This window comes from Labrus bergylta, chromosome 11, assembly GCF_963930695.1.
Source record: "Labrus bergylta chromosome 11, fLabBer1.1, whole genome shotgun sequence".
Lineage (NCBI taxonomy): Eukaryota > Metazoa > Chordata > Actinopteri > Labriformes > Labridae > Labrus > Labrus bergylta.
In genome coordinates, this window is record NC_089205.1 from 13,209,656 (window position 1) to 13,225,694 (window position 16,039).

Sequence of the window (16,039 nt, forward strand, 5' to 3'; positions counted from 1 at the left end):
CTCGATGAGTCTGCTATTCAGTCTATCATAAATATACAGTCTGTTCAGCTGGTTTCATTACATAACCATGACCCTTCGCCTGCTGCACCTCCACATGCATTCAGTCAATCAGCCAGGGGGATCTCATCCCACGTGCGTGCTGTGACATTAGGTAATGCCCCTGCAGACCGGTCCATGTTGAGAGTGCGGGCAGAAAAAAATAATAATACCCCCCCCCCCCCCCCCCCCCAATTGTAAGACATGTTAGTATTTCTTTGAATAAGTGCCGCATCTAGAGCTTCGACAAAATAAAATAATTTCCAAATCTAAATTGTATTTGGTGTTGAAAGTGGAGAAGCCCCCCCGCTTGAAGGATCGAGTTGGTTTGGTCCTACATGGCGTAAAGTTTCCTTCCGTGTACAGCACAGTGTCAGACTGACACAAAGAGGGAAGACGAAGGTAAGTGCGAGACTAAGTTCACCTTTTGACTTTATTTTACATCGAGCCCTTGTCTATGACAATGTGCGTGAATTACATGTTCACAATATTCAATTTACATCGAACTAAAACCCCCAAAACAGAAGAAATGTTAAACTTTTAAGAGAAACATTAGCTTAATACGGGCAGACTCCAGTGTTATTACGCAAACCGGGGCTAACTAATATGCATTTGGAGTCGTTTCCTTGGCATATATAGTTTAAACAAGATAATAGTGAACAAGCTTTGCTTTTGTTATGAACAGACAACACTTGAACATACATATAACTCAAGTTTCAGCAAGTGTCACATTCCAGGGAATAGCCGGGGCCCTGTGTCCATCCCCAAAGGCTAACTTGGTAATTTCCTCGTTTTATTTTAATATCAGCGTGACTGTATGGTATATTATGTGAAGATACAACTTCATGTTAAAGCAAATATCTTTCAAACATGTGGAGCTCTTCATGCCGGTGCAGCTACTTCGACTGTTACACAACTTACTCTGTTTGCTTTAAGCAGAAGAGGTGAATTGTCACGATGGACTTTTAGTGAACTCATCCATGTCGTAGTTATCGATCACTTGAACCCTTTCTGCAACAGATATTGAAAGCCTCTTTTGATACTAGTCTCAAACCAAAGTCTAACATGACTGCACTTGAACGTACAGGACAGTCTGTATCATTTGAAAGTTTGGGTTTATCTCTTTTTGTCAGAGTGAAGTGAGCTTTATTTAGCAGACGAGCTCTACTTCTTCAAAGTGTATATATTTCCCCTCTAGTTTGTTGGAAACCTTATTGTTTGCGAAGTCGACATGCAAGCCTTGAATCATACGGAAAAACACTGTCGGTGTTGTACAATGGTTTGTCCCTCACTGTTACCTAAATCATCTGGTAATTGACCCCCAAGGGGGCAGAGCAGAGCACCCACCAAAGTAGACTAGTTGGCATGGATTCTGTATCCCAACAGATATGAGCCACTGTAACAGCCTGAAGATGATCAGACTTAACAATATCTTGCAGGTAACATTGCTATGATAGTGTTTCACTCTAATTGTTACAAAGGTTATATAGTGGGGAAAATATATATTTCAGGATAACACGCACAGTCCCAGTGCACCTTAAATGGTTTGAGGCATTTAAAGCTGGACTGTTTGTTGCATATATACCTCTTTCTCCTTAATAGTACCCTTTTGGCCTCTGTGAGGCCGGTAACGGCCCCCGTCGCGCCGGGGTCCGGTCTTCTCGGAGTCGGGTTGTTTGGGAATGCAGCCCAAAGCGGGTGGTAAACTCCATCTAAGGCTAAATACTGGCACGGGCCCCTCTCTCGGGGCGAACCCATTCCAGGGCGCCCTGCCCTTCACAAAGAAAAGAGAACTCTCCTCGGGGCACCCGCCAGCTTCTCCGGGATCGTTTGCGTTACCGCACTGGACGCCACCAGTTAATGCTATAAGAATAACACTACTGATAATACACGTTATGAACTCTAAGAAATCAGATATTTATACCCTTCACAAAGGCAGAGTTTATTGCAAGGTTTAAGCCAGTACTCTCAAGTGAACTGGCACCTAAGGGTATTTGGCTTGATGTCTGTAAGATAGACTCTATAATTAGTTACAGCAACTGCCAGCACTAACCCAATATCTATTCTGTTAATCGCTTAATAAGTGAACTGATTTACAGATTTAATGTCTGACAATAGCTGTTGATGATAGCTTTCATGTGTATGTGCTGGCTAATGAAAAATTAGTAATGCGTGCAACTTAATGGCAAAGTTTACGTTTGGTTCATGTAACAGTGGTGCTGGCAACCACAGAGCTCTGACAACTATTTTGCTGTTTGAAAGTATTCATACATATCATGGTAACAACTCTTTCATTTCTGAATTGCAGCTATTCGAAGTCTTTGTTTCTGTTTTCTGTTTGTTTTCTATAAGAATATTTGAATATCAGCCTACGCCATCATACTTTCTAAAACTGTAAAACATCCATTAATACTTAATCAGACTCAAGAAATCCACCTCTTACCAAGCTGAAGAGTAGTTAAAAGTCATACCAGGCAGCAGGATGGTTTTGGTTGAAGAAGTGAGAAACAATTTGATCAAACTAGTTCAAAGTATTAATTAGTATTAGTATTAGTTTAACCTGAAAATGTTCATGTCGGACTAAAATAAAGTCTTTGCCGGATTAGATATTTTTCCCAGTGCGTTTAGGAATTATTATAAGTGTTATTGGTTATGTAAGGTTGTTATAAGTATAAGTAATACAGGCATTGTGTTAACCATGACGACCGCTCCTACTTATAGTGTAAGCACACAGAGTACCTTTCTGCATAACAGCTGAAGGGGTTTGATTGATGAGTCAGTGAGTCAGCATTTAAGCTAGAACAAGTCGGCGGTTTGATAAGTGTTGACACAGCTCTTTCCAACTGTACAGCAGTGGTGGAGGAGCCAGCTCAAGATAATCCCATCTCATTGTTTTCACTCTTTAAATCCAACTGAAACTTGAGCGCTCAGAAATGTCGGTCCATTCACACTCAGAAAGAGAAGAGTTGTTGTAATTGATGCCTTACATGATACCAAACTCAGTTGGTCACAATTAGACTGTGTGTGGAGCTGTTTACAAAAGCAATCATTGTTTGGCATTGCTTTAAGGATTCTGCTCACATATGTTAACAATCACATTGTTCTGTTGCTGCTAAACCAGTTCTGCCTCCACAGTTTAGTTCAGTTTGGTTTCTTTTTTAAAGGTTCTATATGTAACTTTTTATATGTAAAGATCGTTTTTTATCGCCCATTAATAAGCGAACGGTTAACTGATGTGAAAAAGTAGATGTTCACTGTCTATCTGTGTTGCCTGAATACATTTTCTCCCTGGTTCGTATTTTCTGTGAAAGCTCCAGGAAGTGACATTTTATGCGCGTTCTCAACGTCCTCCTCACAAGGTTGATCAACAGAACAAACTCATCACACACTCCCGTTATAGCCAGAGGCCGTCTTCCACACTTCTATCCGCTCTAGGAGCTCTCAAAGGCGGGCAAACTCATCAAACACTCCTGCTCTCAGCCAGTGCCTGCCGAGACTGAATACAGACACACAGACTCCTTATCAGACTTTCACATGTGTATGACCACTTACCTCCTCTGTAAACATTATGCCGGTAAATATCCAGTGTTTCACGGCCGATGATGATGATGATGATGATGATGATGATGATGATGATGATGATGATGATGATGATGATGATGATGATGATGATGATGGTTTGTGTACGTACGATCACGCGAGGGAGAGCGAGCAACAGGTTACTGGTGCAGTTCGTCTAACGGCCTGCATTATCGTTACAAACGCAGTATTTTTGAAAGTTACTTATAGCCCCTTTAAGCTGAAACTGTAGAACTAAAAGTCTACCTGTCTGCTGCTCCCAACATCTTTAATAAGAGTCCCTGCAACCTATATCGAACACACCAATCAGAAGTTGAGTAAAAAAGACATGAATCTATATGAATAAGGCCCTCTGAGGAAGATATGGGATTGATCTGATCTTATATTGGTAAGGGGTCCGGTATTGATATAATTTATGTATCGGACTGATGGCGCCGATCCAAGTCACTGTTCAAGAAAGAGAGAAAAAACATTCTCAGCTCACACAGTCTAGCTTTGAAGACATTCAGAATGAACTGCAAGTGCCCACATCGTCTACATCAAGACGTTCAGGCAAGATGGAACAGCAGCTTCTACGTGATTTTAAAAAAAAATCTTGCACTTTAGTTACAAACATTTAGTTTGAAAACCTCAAAGTTGTAACTGCAACCTGTTTGCATGTGAAGCCAGCACAAAGTTCAACACATTTCTTTGCAATCATTTAAGTTAGTTTGCATATCTATATATTTTTTTATTTGCTTTTTGATTAAGAAATGCAATGCTGGGTTTAATACAGCTTTGTGTAACCTTACACATAATATCAACAACAATAATAATATTAGTTATGATTTAAAAAAAATACCGGAATCAGTATTGGGTAAAAATTTATCTGAATCAGATCGGAATTGAAAATAACTGATCGTTGCATCTATATAGCACCCACACACATGACTGAGGGTGAGCAGCAGGGTTTTTTTTTTTTTTTTTAAAGGTTTATTTTGGGGGGGGGCTTTAGTGTCTTCATGGGAGAGACAGGACAGAGGACAGAGTCGGAAATCAGGGAGAGAGAGAGTGGGGAATTACATGCGGGAAAGAAGCCACAGGAAGGATTCGCACCCGGCCCGTCTACTTTATGGGTTGCCGCTGCAGCATCTATACATGGGGCGTGCAAACTAGCCACTTGGCCAGCTGCACCCTGTGAGCGCGTTTTTTGATCTACTGTTTGGATATTTATTTAGCTTGCCATTCCATCCAGAATATCAAATAATTCATATGAAAGTTGTTAAAATGTCAAGAAACAACAATAATTTGAAAATCCCCAAAGTGAAGTAACAGGAAACAGTTACTCCTCTTGCAATGTGAGCAAATTGACCAGGAAAAATCATGAATTGTTGTGGTGATTGACCAAAACTTAGTCACATTATCTTTTCACACTCTCTGTGTTAAAACCATGGACTGTATAAAGAGTATTATTATTTACAGTCTATGGTTAAAACAGTCATTGTAAATGTCTCAGTGTCTACTTTTTATCATACCGTACATGACTGGTCTGACAACTGTTCCTTCTGTCTCCACGTAGACTGTCAAAATGACAGACATGGAAGCTGATACCACCACACACACGGAGGCCCTGGTGGATGAAGAGGAGCCTCTTTTCAGCAACCTGGACCTCTTCCTCTTCTCCCTCATTGCTGGCCTGGTCATTTATTGGTTCATGTCCCGCAAGAAGCCTGAGCCCATCCCTGAATTCAAGAAGCTTGACACACCGTGAGTGCCAAATATACTAGAGAGTGTTGTGTTTAAATTAAGCTTTAAAAATATATGGAGGCTAGTTTAAGGTGAAGCAACAAGTTAAATTCTATAAATTCTGTTTTTACGTCGTCTGATGTGTTCCAAGGCACAACATGTATAAACACAGGAAATCTAACAAGTTGTTATTATTTCCGCACATCTTGATTGACAAGCAACTGTAAAGACATGGATTCTTCAGTGTCAAACTATTATTTGATAACTTCAATTACATAAAAGCTAATGTTAGCATTTTTTCACTTCGTAGCTAAAGTTACACTTAACGAGAAGAGTACACCCTTCTTATTGTATTGTGTATCAACAGCAAACGGTTAAGATGAATAGTAAGTGGTTTAATGCTCATATGATCTGTTATCTTAAAGTAACTAATGAGTTATTAAATACATAGTTTTATGGCCAAATATCTCACAGGATGTTCATTGCTCATTGCCATTTTGGTTGCTAATAACTTCTGAAGTGATACGGAGAATGATCTGTCATATTCTCTACGTTCTCACATCTTGCAACCTGAGACACAAACAGAACAATATAAGAAAAGCGTTTGAGCCTCCCAGTCTGAGCGTGACGTCAGAGTTAAATGGCCATCATATGAATATGATCCATTGAGTTATATCAAATCTTAAGTTATGACTTCATGTGCTGGACTTCTCCTACTGGCAAAACATTCATTGAGCTGTTGTTGTTTGTCAATTTACATTGTTTATAGTTTAGGATCGATGGGAAAGGTGCTAACTCCAGGGATCTGGTTGTTCCTCATTCCATTTAACCAAATCTGTCTGAAGAGTTGTGACTATATGGGCTCTGCAGCAAATGTGCGAGAGTGCACGGCTTAAGGCTTGTAAATGTTCCACTAGTAGCGACCTTTGTTTTCTGCTCTTTGACACGCTCTCCTCCTAGAAACTTTTCTGCCCCCTCCCTCTCTCTCTGCCAGCCTCTTTCTCTCCTCAGTGCTTGTGGCCTCTCCAGCTCCACCTAGTTCCTCCTTCCCTCATCCCTTGTTGGTGGAGTTATGGAGGCCTGGCTTGATTTTAATGGACTCTCCTTCCATTAGCCACATTCATTTGAGTAAAGCTGAGGGCCAGGAGCAGCCACGCTTGCTGTGTGGCAAAAGTCTTGTTTGGGTGTGGGAGACAGTGGAGACAGTTTTTCTGGAGGCCTAGTGGGGGAAATCCTGAGAAATTGTGTCAAAACAATTGGTAGGATTAAAGGGGGAAGACCCCTGTTGAGCATGTTTTGCTTTGTATATGATTGTGTGTGTGTGTGTGTGTGTGTGTGTTTTTTTTTAGTGGAGTGCAGGAATACAGGAAGGGAACGTAGAGCAACACAAGCTGCTTTCCCCTCCCCTTAAAAGCAGCAGTGATTACCTAACTGTTATGAAGGGGGGCGTAGTCTTCCATGTCTTTCCTGTGCTTTTGTTTTTGGCCCTGAACCCCATTTTAAAGGTTCCCTGGAGAGAAAATGAGAAAGGCGAGCCAAGCTGCCTTTGTGAGTCCTCTCCAAAGGTGGAAAGTTGAGGCAAAAGACAAGCAACCCTTTCTTTGCCCTGAGTTACTTTTTTTTTTTTCATTCTTCTCTCCCCTACTCCCCGGTTTTTCTGTGTGTGTGTGCGTGTGTGTGTGCGTGTGTGTGTGCGTGCGTGCGTGCGTGCGTGCGTGTGTGTGTGTGTGTGTGTGTGTGTGTGTGTGTGTTTGGGCTCAGCTGCTCTCCCATTGGAGCAGGGCCGTGTCACAAATGGAATCCTTTTATGATAAATGAGGTTACCATAGCAATGACATTCCCCTCTCTCCTCCAGTGAGATGGGGGCGGGGGATACTTCAGGAAAAAAAAAAAAACTACCATTCACTCTCACAGCTCCTCTCCCCCTTCTCCTCTGGTCCACCCGAGGAGTTGCTCTGATAACAAGCCAAATTCTCAGAATGGATCTTGTAGACTTTTTCGTTCTTAACACCTTTCAGAACGGAGAGGAAAATGGGCGGGGATGAGGAGGAGGGCATTTTCAGCCGGAGAGTGTTTCAGTGTGTGAGTCAAAAGTGTAGGTCTGCAGCTCGACTACATTTTATTGGAAAGTCAGTTTCCCACCATTGTGTCCACAGCGGTTGCCAGACATTGACAGGGCTTGTAGGCTCTGTGTGTGTGTGTGTGTGTATGTGTGTATGTGTGGACAACAGACGCTACTGGTTTCAGAGAGCAGCCCAGGAAGAGGCAGAGTTCAGACCGTGTTGGAGCCTATTAGGTGAAGACGGGCAGCTCGTCCACAGCTGCGAGTGTCTTGTGGCCTCTCTGGACTTTTTTCTTTTTAAGATGTTGCCATCCTTTTGTCAGGGAGTGTTGACATCCTGCTTTTGATTTCGAGCGTGGCGGTTTGCCGGTGTGGCCTAGCCAGTGGTGCTTGTGGCAGCGGTGAGCTACAGGGCTGCATGCCATGGGCTGTGTCTTCTCCCTGCCAGAAGACAGGAGAGATGCTGCTGAGAGGTCAGTACAGTGTTTGATTTACTGTTCCTATCCAAAAGGAACAAGAAAACAGTCCTTTTCAAACTTGGCTTGCAGTAACATTTCCTGTCAACTATTGTTTAATCCTGCTCTTTTGCTTAGTTGCTCACTTACTGAGTGGAAGTTATTGTTTGACACCTACAATTGATTTGAACCATTTCTTGCAAGACTAAAAACAAATTTAAACAACGACAAAATGTTATGTCCCATAAAGCTATGTAACAGCTGGTGGGCAAATCTTGTCAACTACAAACACAATTTAATTATTTGCATCTTCTGATTTCTAACTTGTTCAGTCTGTTAACATGTAACCAGTCAGTGCGCATATACAGCCTAGTTTCATTTCAGTCATTAAGAAAATATAGCAGAAGTTTAAATTTTATTTTTTGGGGGGTCCTTAATGCAATCAAAAAAGCATTTGATAATCGTATTTCAAGATCAACCCCACATTGAGTGAGTCTGTGTTGCAGATTAAGACTGAACTGACTCACTGGTTTTCTTTATGAAGGTTTAGTTCCTTAGTGGATTAATGAGTGGAAAGTAAAACTTGACAGTTAATACAGATTATTCACTCTGAACTATTTGCAAACAACTGGAAAGAAGAAAATGAGCACATGTACATGTTATTGAAGTCAAACTAGTGGCTTGTGTGCATATCATTTTATTTCTGTTTTCATGAACACCAACATTGAAAACGTATTGATGCATAATCAACTTGTAGTCCCACGATATACCGGTATGTAATGAATTGTCAACTTCTATTCACTTTTTAATTTTTATTTCTCTTAAAGTTTTCATTAATACAAAAATTATTTGCACAGAACAAAAATATACAAAAATACATTTTCAAGTTGTTTATTAGATCAGAGGAGTAACGTAAGAAGCAGTTATTGATGAAATCATATTTTCTCATATCCCTTCAACCCCATGAAATGTCAATCAGAATATCTCTTACCTTTTGTGTTTATTTAAACAAATAGGAAAATAAATCAAAAAGGAAATATTTGTCCTATGCGCCTTGCTAAACACATGCTAAAGATACTTCAATTGGTTGTCCCAGTATAAAGATGCTGCATAGATGTTGAGCGATGCACAGAAAATCTTGCGAATTGGGTGATTGTGGCGCCAGTGAAGCAGACGGTCTCGGCTAGTACCATTCAGAAAGATTTTACTAAAGCTGTCAGGAATGCCTCAGCTTGGGGGTAAAGGCTTGTGTTTCCAATTCCAGGATTCAGGAATTTACACTTTGCTTCAGAGTGCATCTGGATTAACCACAGGCACAGGGGGGCATTTTTACAGTATGCTGTGCATCAATCCCACATGCATGCATTCTGCACACCAAGGAGCTGTTGTTGGCTTCTTAAGGTTCATTGTGTGACTGAATTTTACAGACAAATTGAAATCAGATGCCTACAGTGCCTTTATTCATCATTACTTGTAGCAAATGAACATACTGTCTCTATTTCTCTTAGCTTTTATGCTTAAGTCTTGTCTTTGGGGATATGACAAATCTGAATATAAATCTGAGATCTTGTTTCTGATTGTAGTTATGAACAGCCTTTTAATGCTTTTTTTCAGACAGCATTGCAGCTGTCCACTCAGACCTTTGATGCTGAATGGAGGGCTTGCCTTTTATTTGGCTCCATAATAGATTTTCCTTCCTGTGTCCCTTTTTTTATTTTCACTAACACAGTGTTTGCACTCGCTGTTTTGATCCATTCACATTCACTAATTACTTCCAGGATGAAGCTGAATCAAGCCTTTGCCATTCAGGATTTCTTACATTTGCTTTTGCTCAATGTGTGCTTCCACATACAGTTAGCATGACTAATACTTATGTAGCTGCTGAGTCACTGCTTTGCTACTCCCCGATGTTGTAACACTGACAATGAGTAGAAACATTTTCCCACATTTCCCCAACAGTTGGTGCTTCACATGATTGTAGACGCTGCTCATTTAGAAATCATTTTACTCATGTCACGAGACTGAGCAGTCGAACTATAGTTCATAACAAGCTGTTCAGATCCCCGGAGAACCTTCTTCTGAATCTGGTGAATACAAGAAAGACAGACTGAGAAAATATAATCAAAAATTATGTGTAAAATATCTATAGTGTCGACGTATTTCTTTATTCCAAGCATGACTTAGCATGGCAAAGCACTTTCCCCAAAAGCCAGTTACTAATACTGTTTACTTAAAAACTAGATTTTCCACTGGGGTTGGTTTGTGAATCTATTTGTCCTAGAAGATGATTAAGTAGTTGAGCTTGTTTTAACCCACCTTTTTGAATGAATGAAACTATAATAATGAAAAAAATAAAACTTGTATAACCCTGCCCCTTTCTCACTTTTCTATGAGTTTAAATATATATTATTCCAACAAATACTCACAATTATTTACAAATACTATATAAACATATCTCCAGTTTGTTTGACACCTAAAATAAATGAAGAACAATCCTAGTGTATTTATCCTAATGTCCACCCAGTGTTACAACATGTGTCGAAATACCCCTAAAACAGCTTTTCCTCCTCTTCCATGTAGCTGTCACAAATATCTTTTCAACACATTGTTTTTTCAAATTCAATTAGCCTCTTACATCATCGTCTTAAATCCTAACCCCCCTCCCTGTCACACAGAATTTTATGAATGTTGCCTGGGACACATTTGAGTTGTCAACAGTTGCCACAGTGTGGCCTATTTCTGTCTCATTAGTTCTTAGCTTATTTCTCTGTCTTGAAATATTTGAAATATATATGAAATATTTAAACAAGACGAGGAGGGAATAATTCATTGATTGTTAATCATTCATCAATCATTCATCAATCATTCATCTTTCTGTCCTCACTGAACTTAAGTGCCCTCATGTTTCCTGCCTGTTATTCGGTTATCCGGCTCTGACTTGGATCTAGATAGTCAACAAAGGGCAGATAGCTGATCACATGTCTGCTGTTCATGTCAAACAGCGTCTGGTGGTTTGTCAACACTAGTTATGTTTGTAAAGATGTTCTGAAAACTCTATATTTCCATTTACCACATGTGCTTCCAATAACCGGGCAGATCAAGTAACATAATGGATCCTTTTTCCTGAGATTACAGCTCAACTTTTTACTCATCAAAGATGTAATAATGTGGCCTTCAAATGCGTCCCCTGCTGTAAAAAAGTTATCTGACTGGACTGTCAAAAAGAAGCAATGAAGTAATGAACTATGTTCTCAAAAGAAAATACATTTTATCTTTCCATATGAATGTATATATTTCCTACAACTGTTGATTGTTAAACGTCTTCCCTTGTAATTAGTTCATCAAAGTATTGTGGTCAATTACAGGTTTGTATAATGATGTTGTTAATAACAAGTCTTATCTGTTTGTTTGTTTCTCAGAGCACCTACCACAAGAGAGACGAGTTTCATAGAAAAAATGAAGAAAACTGTGAGTAAAGTTTATTTTCACATGCAGTGTTTTCATGTTCAAGTTTTCTGCAAAGCGAGTTCAACGCACCCAGAGCTTCACCAACCCTAACAAAGGAGATCACGCTAAACAGTCACACAAAGCTGGTTATCAGCCTGAGAAGTCAACCCAGAGTTTCACATGAAAGGGCGGTGTCAGCAGCAAATGACCACGTCTACCATCAGCAGATCCTCATATTTCACAAACCCAGAGCTAGCTATATTAGAAAATATGAGGAAGTTTCACACATAATCGCACCGACCTTCCACAGCTGCAAAGATGATTAGGGGTAGAACTGGCAGAAAAATAAGTGTAAACTACAGCTTGTAATAAAACTTTGTTATCATTAGTGCACAAATGATCTGAATATAATAACTGTTTCTTCCCTTAAATTTAATATTTTCTCAAATGTGGTGTGTCCATTTAAGACGTAATATTCAGCTGCAGCTAAGACAAAGGTGGTATAGGGATTATAAAAATTAATATTAAAACATAAATAAAAGGAATAATGACGCTTATTTGTATGAATTATATTTCCAGAATGTAGGCTTCAGTCCTTTGATTATTAATGCCTTACAGATATCATCCTACAACAGAGACTAAACAAACGGGAAACAAAGTGTCTGTCGCCTCCTCGCCTTCTCCCCTCTCACAATCAGCTCTCAGACCTCCCCGATCAAATGATTTGAAAGACATACCGCTTTTTACTGAGTTGTTTAGGCTTGCAGATGCACACTGTTCAACTTGTTTTTGAAGCCCTTCACCACATGTTAATGGACCTTGGAGTCTTTTTCAGCAGTTTGATGGTCACAAGACAATAGTGGATTTTAAATGAAGTGCTAAACGGTAGTTTTCTCTTTTTATGGACAAAGAATATGAAAACTAACAGGTCTCTCTCCTAATGTGACTCGATGCAGTTTTAGAAAAAGCGGTTTTGACTTTGATTGTCCTGTTGTCAAGCAGGCCTTGATTTAAAACCCAAGTCTTTTTTTTTTCCAAGTGGTTTTGCAGAAAATAGTTAAGATACCACGATGGTGGCAGAGAAGAACTCCCCCCCCATTGCTTTTGAAAATGTTCTCTTTGTTTTAACCCTCTAGGCAAAGAATTGTATTCATTCCTCAAATGTGGGGGTTTTTCAGAGCAAAGATATTGTTTGTTTTTCAATTATGAGATGAAGCTTTTACTTGCATTGTATAAAACTTTTTTTTTTTTTTTTTTTTTACATTTTGCTTACAGAGCAAGAACATCATTGTATTCTACGGCTCTCAGACGGGTACAGGAGAGGAGTTTGCCAACAGGCTTTCCAAAGACGCTCAGCGCTACGGCATGAAAGGAATGGCTGCTGATCCAGAAGAGTATGACATGGTAATTTGCTTCAGCGTTACAGCATCCAAACCACAGACTTCAGATGAACAGAGGTCTGTTACATCAGCCAGTCCATGATTTGTTAAGGAAAAAGTATCATTAAAGAGCTGAAGTGTCTTAAGGAAAATCAATCATTCATGTGTCACCTTAGTGGTGTAAGTCTTATACTGCTTAAATTTTCATTCATTTTGATGACTGATATTGATACCTATCCAGTCACAAATATGGTCTATATAAATACTGCCATGGTCATGTGATCACTGATAGGTATTGATTCTATGTGGTAAAATAAAATGCGCTGAGGCAGACCTAAGTACATCACACACTAATATCTAAACGTGCACAATGCAAAGTGCACAATTGTATGACCTTTACCTTTATCCAACAGTTTATAGCAGCAATGCTGAGTGAGGCTTAGGTCACATACTTTTGATTTGTGAGTCTTAAATTGCACGTTTGCTGACAGGGCAGCTCTTTGGACAACAAGTCAGACAAATAAAAACAAACCTGATTAAGATATTAAAGTCTCTGATTGTGATCGTGTTTTAGGGGGAACTGTCTCGTCTATCGGAGATTCCAAACTCCCTTGCCATTTTCTGCATGGCCACCTACGGTGAAGGAGACCCCACCGATAATGCCCAGGACTTCTACGACTGGCTGCAAGAAAATGACGATGAAGACCTCTCCGGACTAAACTACACAGTGAGTCGCCATGCTCATATTTTTTTTTTTTTAAGCTGTAGGGTTCTTATGGGAATGCTGGAAATAGTGTAAATGTAATGGTGATGAGACTGTTAGGTACTGGTGCTGGTTGTTGTCATCTTCTTAATGATAGATAAATTGGGTCAGCAGTAGCTCAGTCGGGAGGTTCGCAGGTTCAAGTCTGGGTGCGGCCCAAGACTGGAATTTGGTTAAATCCTGAGTGCTGCCGATGTGCCCTTGAGCGAGGCACCGAGGCACATCTCTCCATTAGTTCATGTCCATGATCCTGCCTGTGCATGTGTCTATTTTCAGCCTATGTGTGTGAAGCTTGTCTCAATAACTAACAGTGTTAAAGTAATTTCCCCTTGTGGGATTAAAGATGGGTCCCTTCTAGTAAAATATATATTCATACTACAACACAACAGTGGCACATTCATACATTTTTTGGGGGGGATTTGACCCCAAAAGCTTATCAAAAGGATTGCAGATAGACCACATATTGATTGGTGAAATGACTCATTGTTGCAGCTCGTATGTCAAGATGGAAAGTGGAACTTGATCAGCTAAAGCCATGCAAACTCTTTAACTTATAGACGTCCTCATGCAAATAAATTCACATTCTGTTCACTGTTGCTGCTCTCCAACCCCTTTCACTTAATTTTATTAAGGCTTCACTAGCATGAGCTGTGTCTGGCTTTGTGTACATCATGAAAGAATGGGCTTTGTGTGTTGTCATGTCTGTGCGTGTGTCGTGTCATTGTTGGGGTACAAGGCTGCTGGCCTCATTTGAGTACGTGACTGTGGGAAATCTAATTTAATTTGTGGGCACAGTCACATCCTGTTCTGCTGTATGTTATCTATTGTCTCACTGGTTTCTAACTACAGACAATATAGACACTCAGATTAAAAAAAAAAAAAAAATGTAATTATTACTTATCTTCAACAAAAAAGAGCGTCTTGGATTTTTGACCAACTTTTATATGACAAGACAGTTCATTGATGCATTTTCTTCTTTAAAGATTATTTCTGGGATTTTTGGGTCTTTATCTGAAGGGACAGATATAGAGAGACAGCAAAAGTGGGGGGAGAGAGAGAGAGTGGTGGCTTATATGCATCAAACAGCGTCAGAATCAGGAATTCAACCTGCCACCAGTGCAATGAGGACTGTAGCCTCTGTACATGGGACGTCTGCTCTACTAACTGAGCTATACTGATGCCATCGTGTGTTTATCTTGTTTACAGTAAACCAGTTTATTTTGCCCTAGTCTATTTTCTGAGGAGTTCTCAATGTGTTCTGTTCTGCCTCCAGGTATTTGCTTTGGGCAACAAGACATATGAACACTACAATGCGATGGGAAAATATGTCGATAAAAGGCTGGAGGAACTCGGAGCCAAGCGCATCTTTGACCTGGGCATGGGAGATGATGATGGAAAGTAAGTGATCTGTTTGTCCTGTGATTAAAAAAAAAACCACAAAAACAAAGAATAGTAGCTCTAGATCGATGTCAGCAGAAACAGGATGTCCCCTTTTTTACACAAGAAATCTTGTGATCTAATTAACTCAGTCATTTGTCCTATTTTATTTTATAATTGTAAACTGTCATGCTTTAATTATTTAAAAGGGTTCATTCAAAGACATTCCTTAACTGACTGTCCTGCTTTGTCTTTCAGTCTGGAAGAAGACTTCATATCATGGAGGGAGCAGTTCTGGCCGGCAGTCTGTGAGCACTTTGGAGTTGAAGCTTTAGGAGACGAATCCAGGTTCATAACAGTTCTTCACTTCTCAAGTGCCTTATCTTTACCATGAACTACAATTCTTACTCTTTACCAGCTCTTTACACACAAACACGTCAACATATTAACACTAAATCTGTGAATAACATCTTGAAAGTAAACAGGACAATGAATGCAAACAGGACTTATTGCACACTTTAGCCTAATATGGGCTTTTTTGCTTTGATACTCCACCAGAGTCTTGTTGTTATTCTTTCTTAGAATACCCATATCTGACAAAGACTTGTCATGTTATCACTGCATAATTCATGAGTGGAAACCCCACCCTGTTACCAGAAAATAGCAAATACCAAGAATAAAAGTCAAGTGTTATTCTGCCCCACTAGGCAGGCACCATCCTGTAAAAAATAATACTACAATACTTGTACTATTGAAGTTAATTTTTACTTTATTTCACTCTGAGTTTAATTTATTCACTTTGTCTTTTTCTGAAATGGCTAACTCCAAACAATGTTCCCTCTCAGCATACGACAGTACGAGCTAAAGGAGCACACCGACATTAACATGAACAAAGTGTACTCGGGGGAGATTGGTCGTCTGAAGAGTTTTGAGGTCCAAAAGCCGTAAGTACTGTAGCAGAGACGCTGTCCAACACCAGAAAACCATTCATCATTAGAGAGCTGTCTGCTCAGTCATTTCTCACATTTCACCCACATTCATAACAACTGCAGAGTTAACCAAAGGTCATTCTCCAGGAATATAGAAGCTGTCTGCCCCCTAGTGGACATGGAAAACCAATTTATGCAGCTTAATAATTACATCATACTAATTTAAGAAACTACTTTTGGGGTTATTAGACTAAATGTCTCTTCTGTGTCGATCACCAGCCACTGTA

General features: G+C 39.8%; 1 protein-coding gene across 2 annotated transcripts in view; it reads left to right on the forward strand.

Annotated features, from left to right (window-relative positions):
• Positions 1-298: 298 nt before the first annotated feature.
• porb (P450 (cytochrome) oxidoreductase b) overlaps positions 299-16,039 on the forward strand; it is a gene marked incomplete in the record, with an annotated part of 20,469 nt that continues 4,728 nt past the window's right edge. The window contains 8 exon segments of one of the 2 annotated variants that reach the window (XM_065960558.1): positions 299-438; positions 5,174-5,361; positions 11,277-11,325; positions 12,580-12,708; positions 13,258-13,410; positions 14,720-14,844; positions 15,082-15,171; positions 15,669-15,767. In XM_065960558.1, coding sequence (XP_065816630.1) covers positions 5,183-5,361; positions 11,277-11,325; positions 12,580-12,708; positions 13,258-13,410; positions 14,720-14,844; positions 15,082-15,171; positions 15,669-15,767 — 824 coding nt within the window. 2 annotated transcript variants of the gene reach the window in all.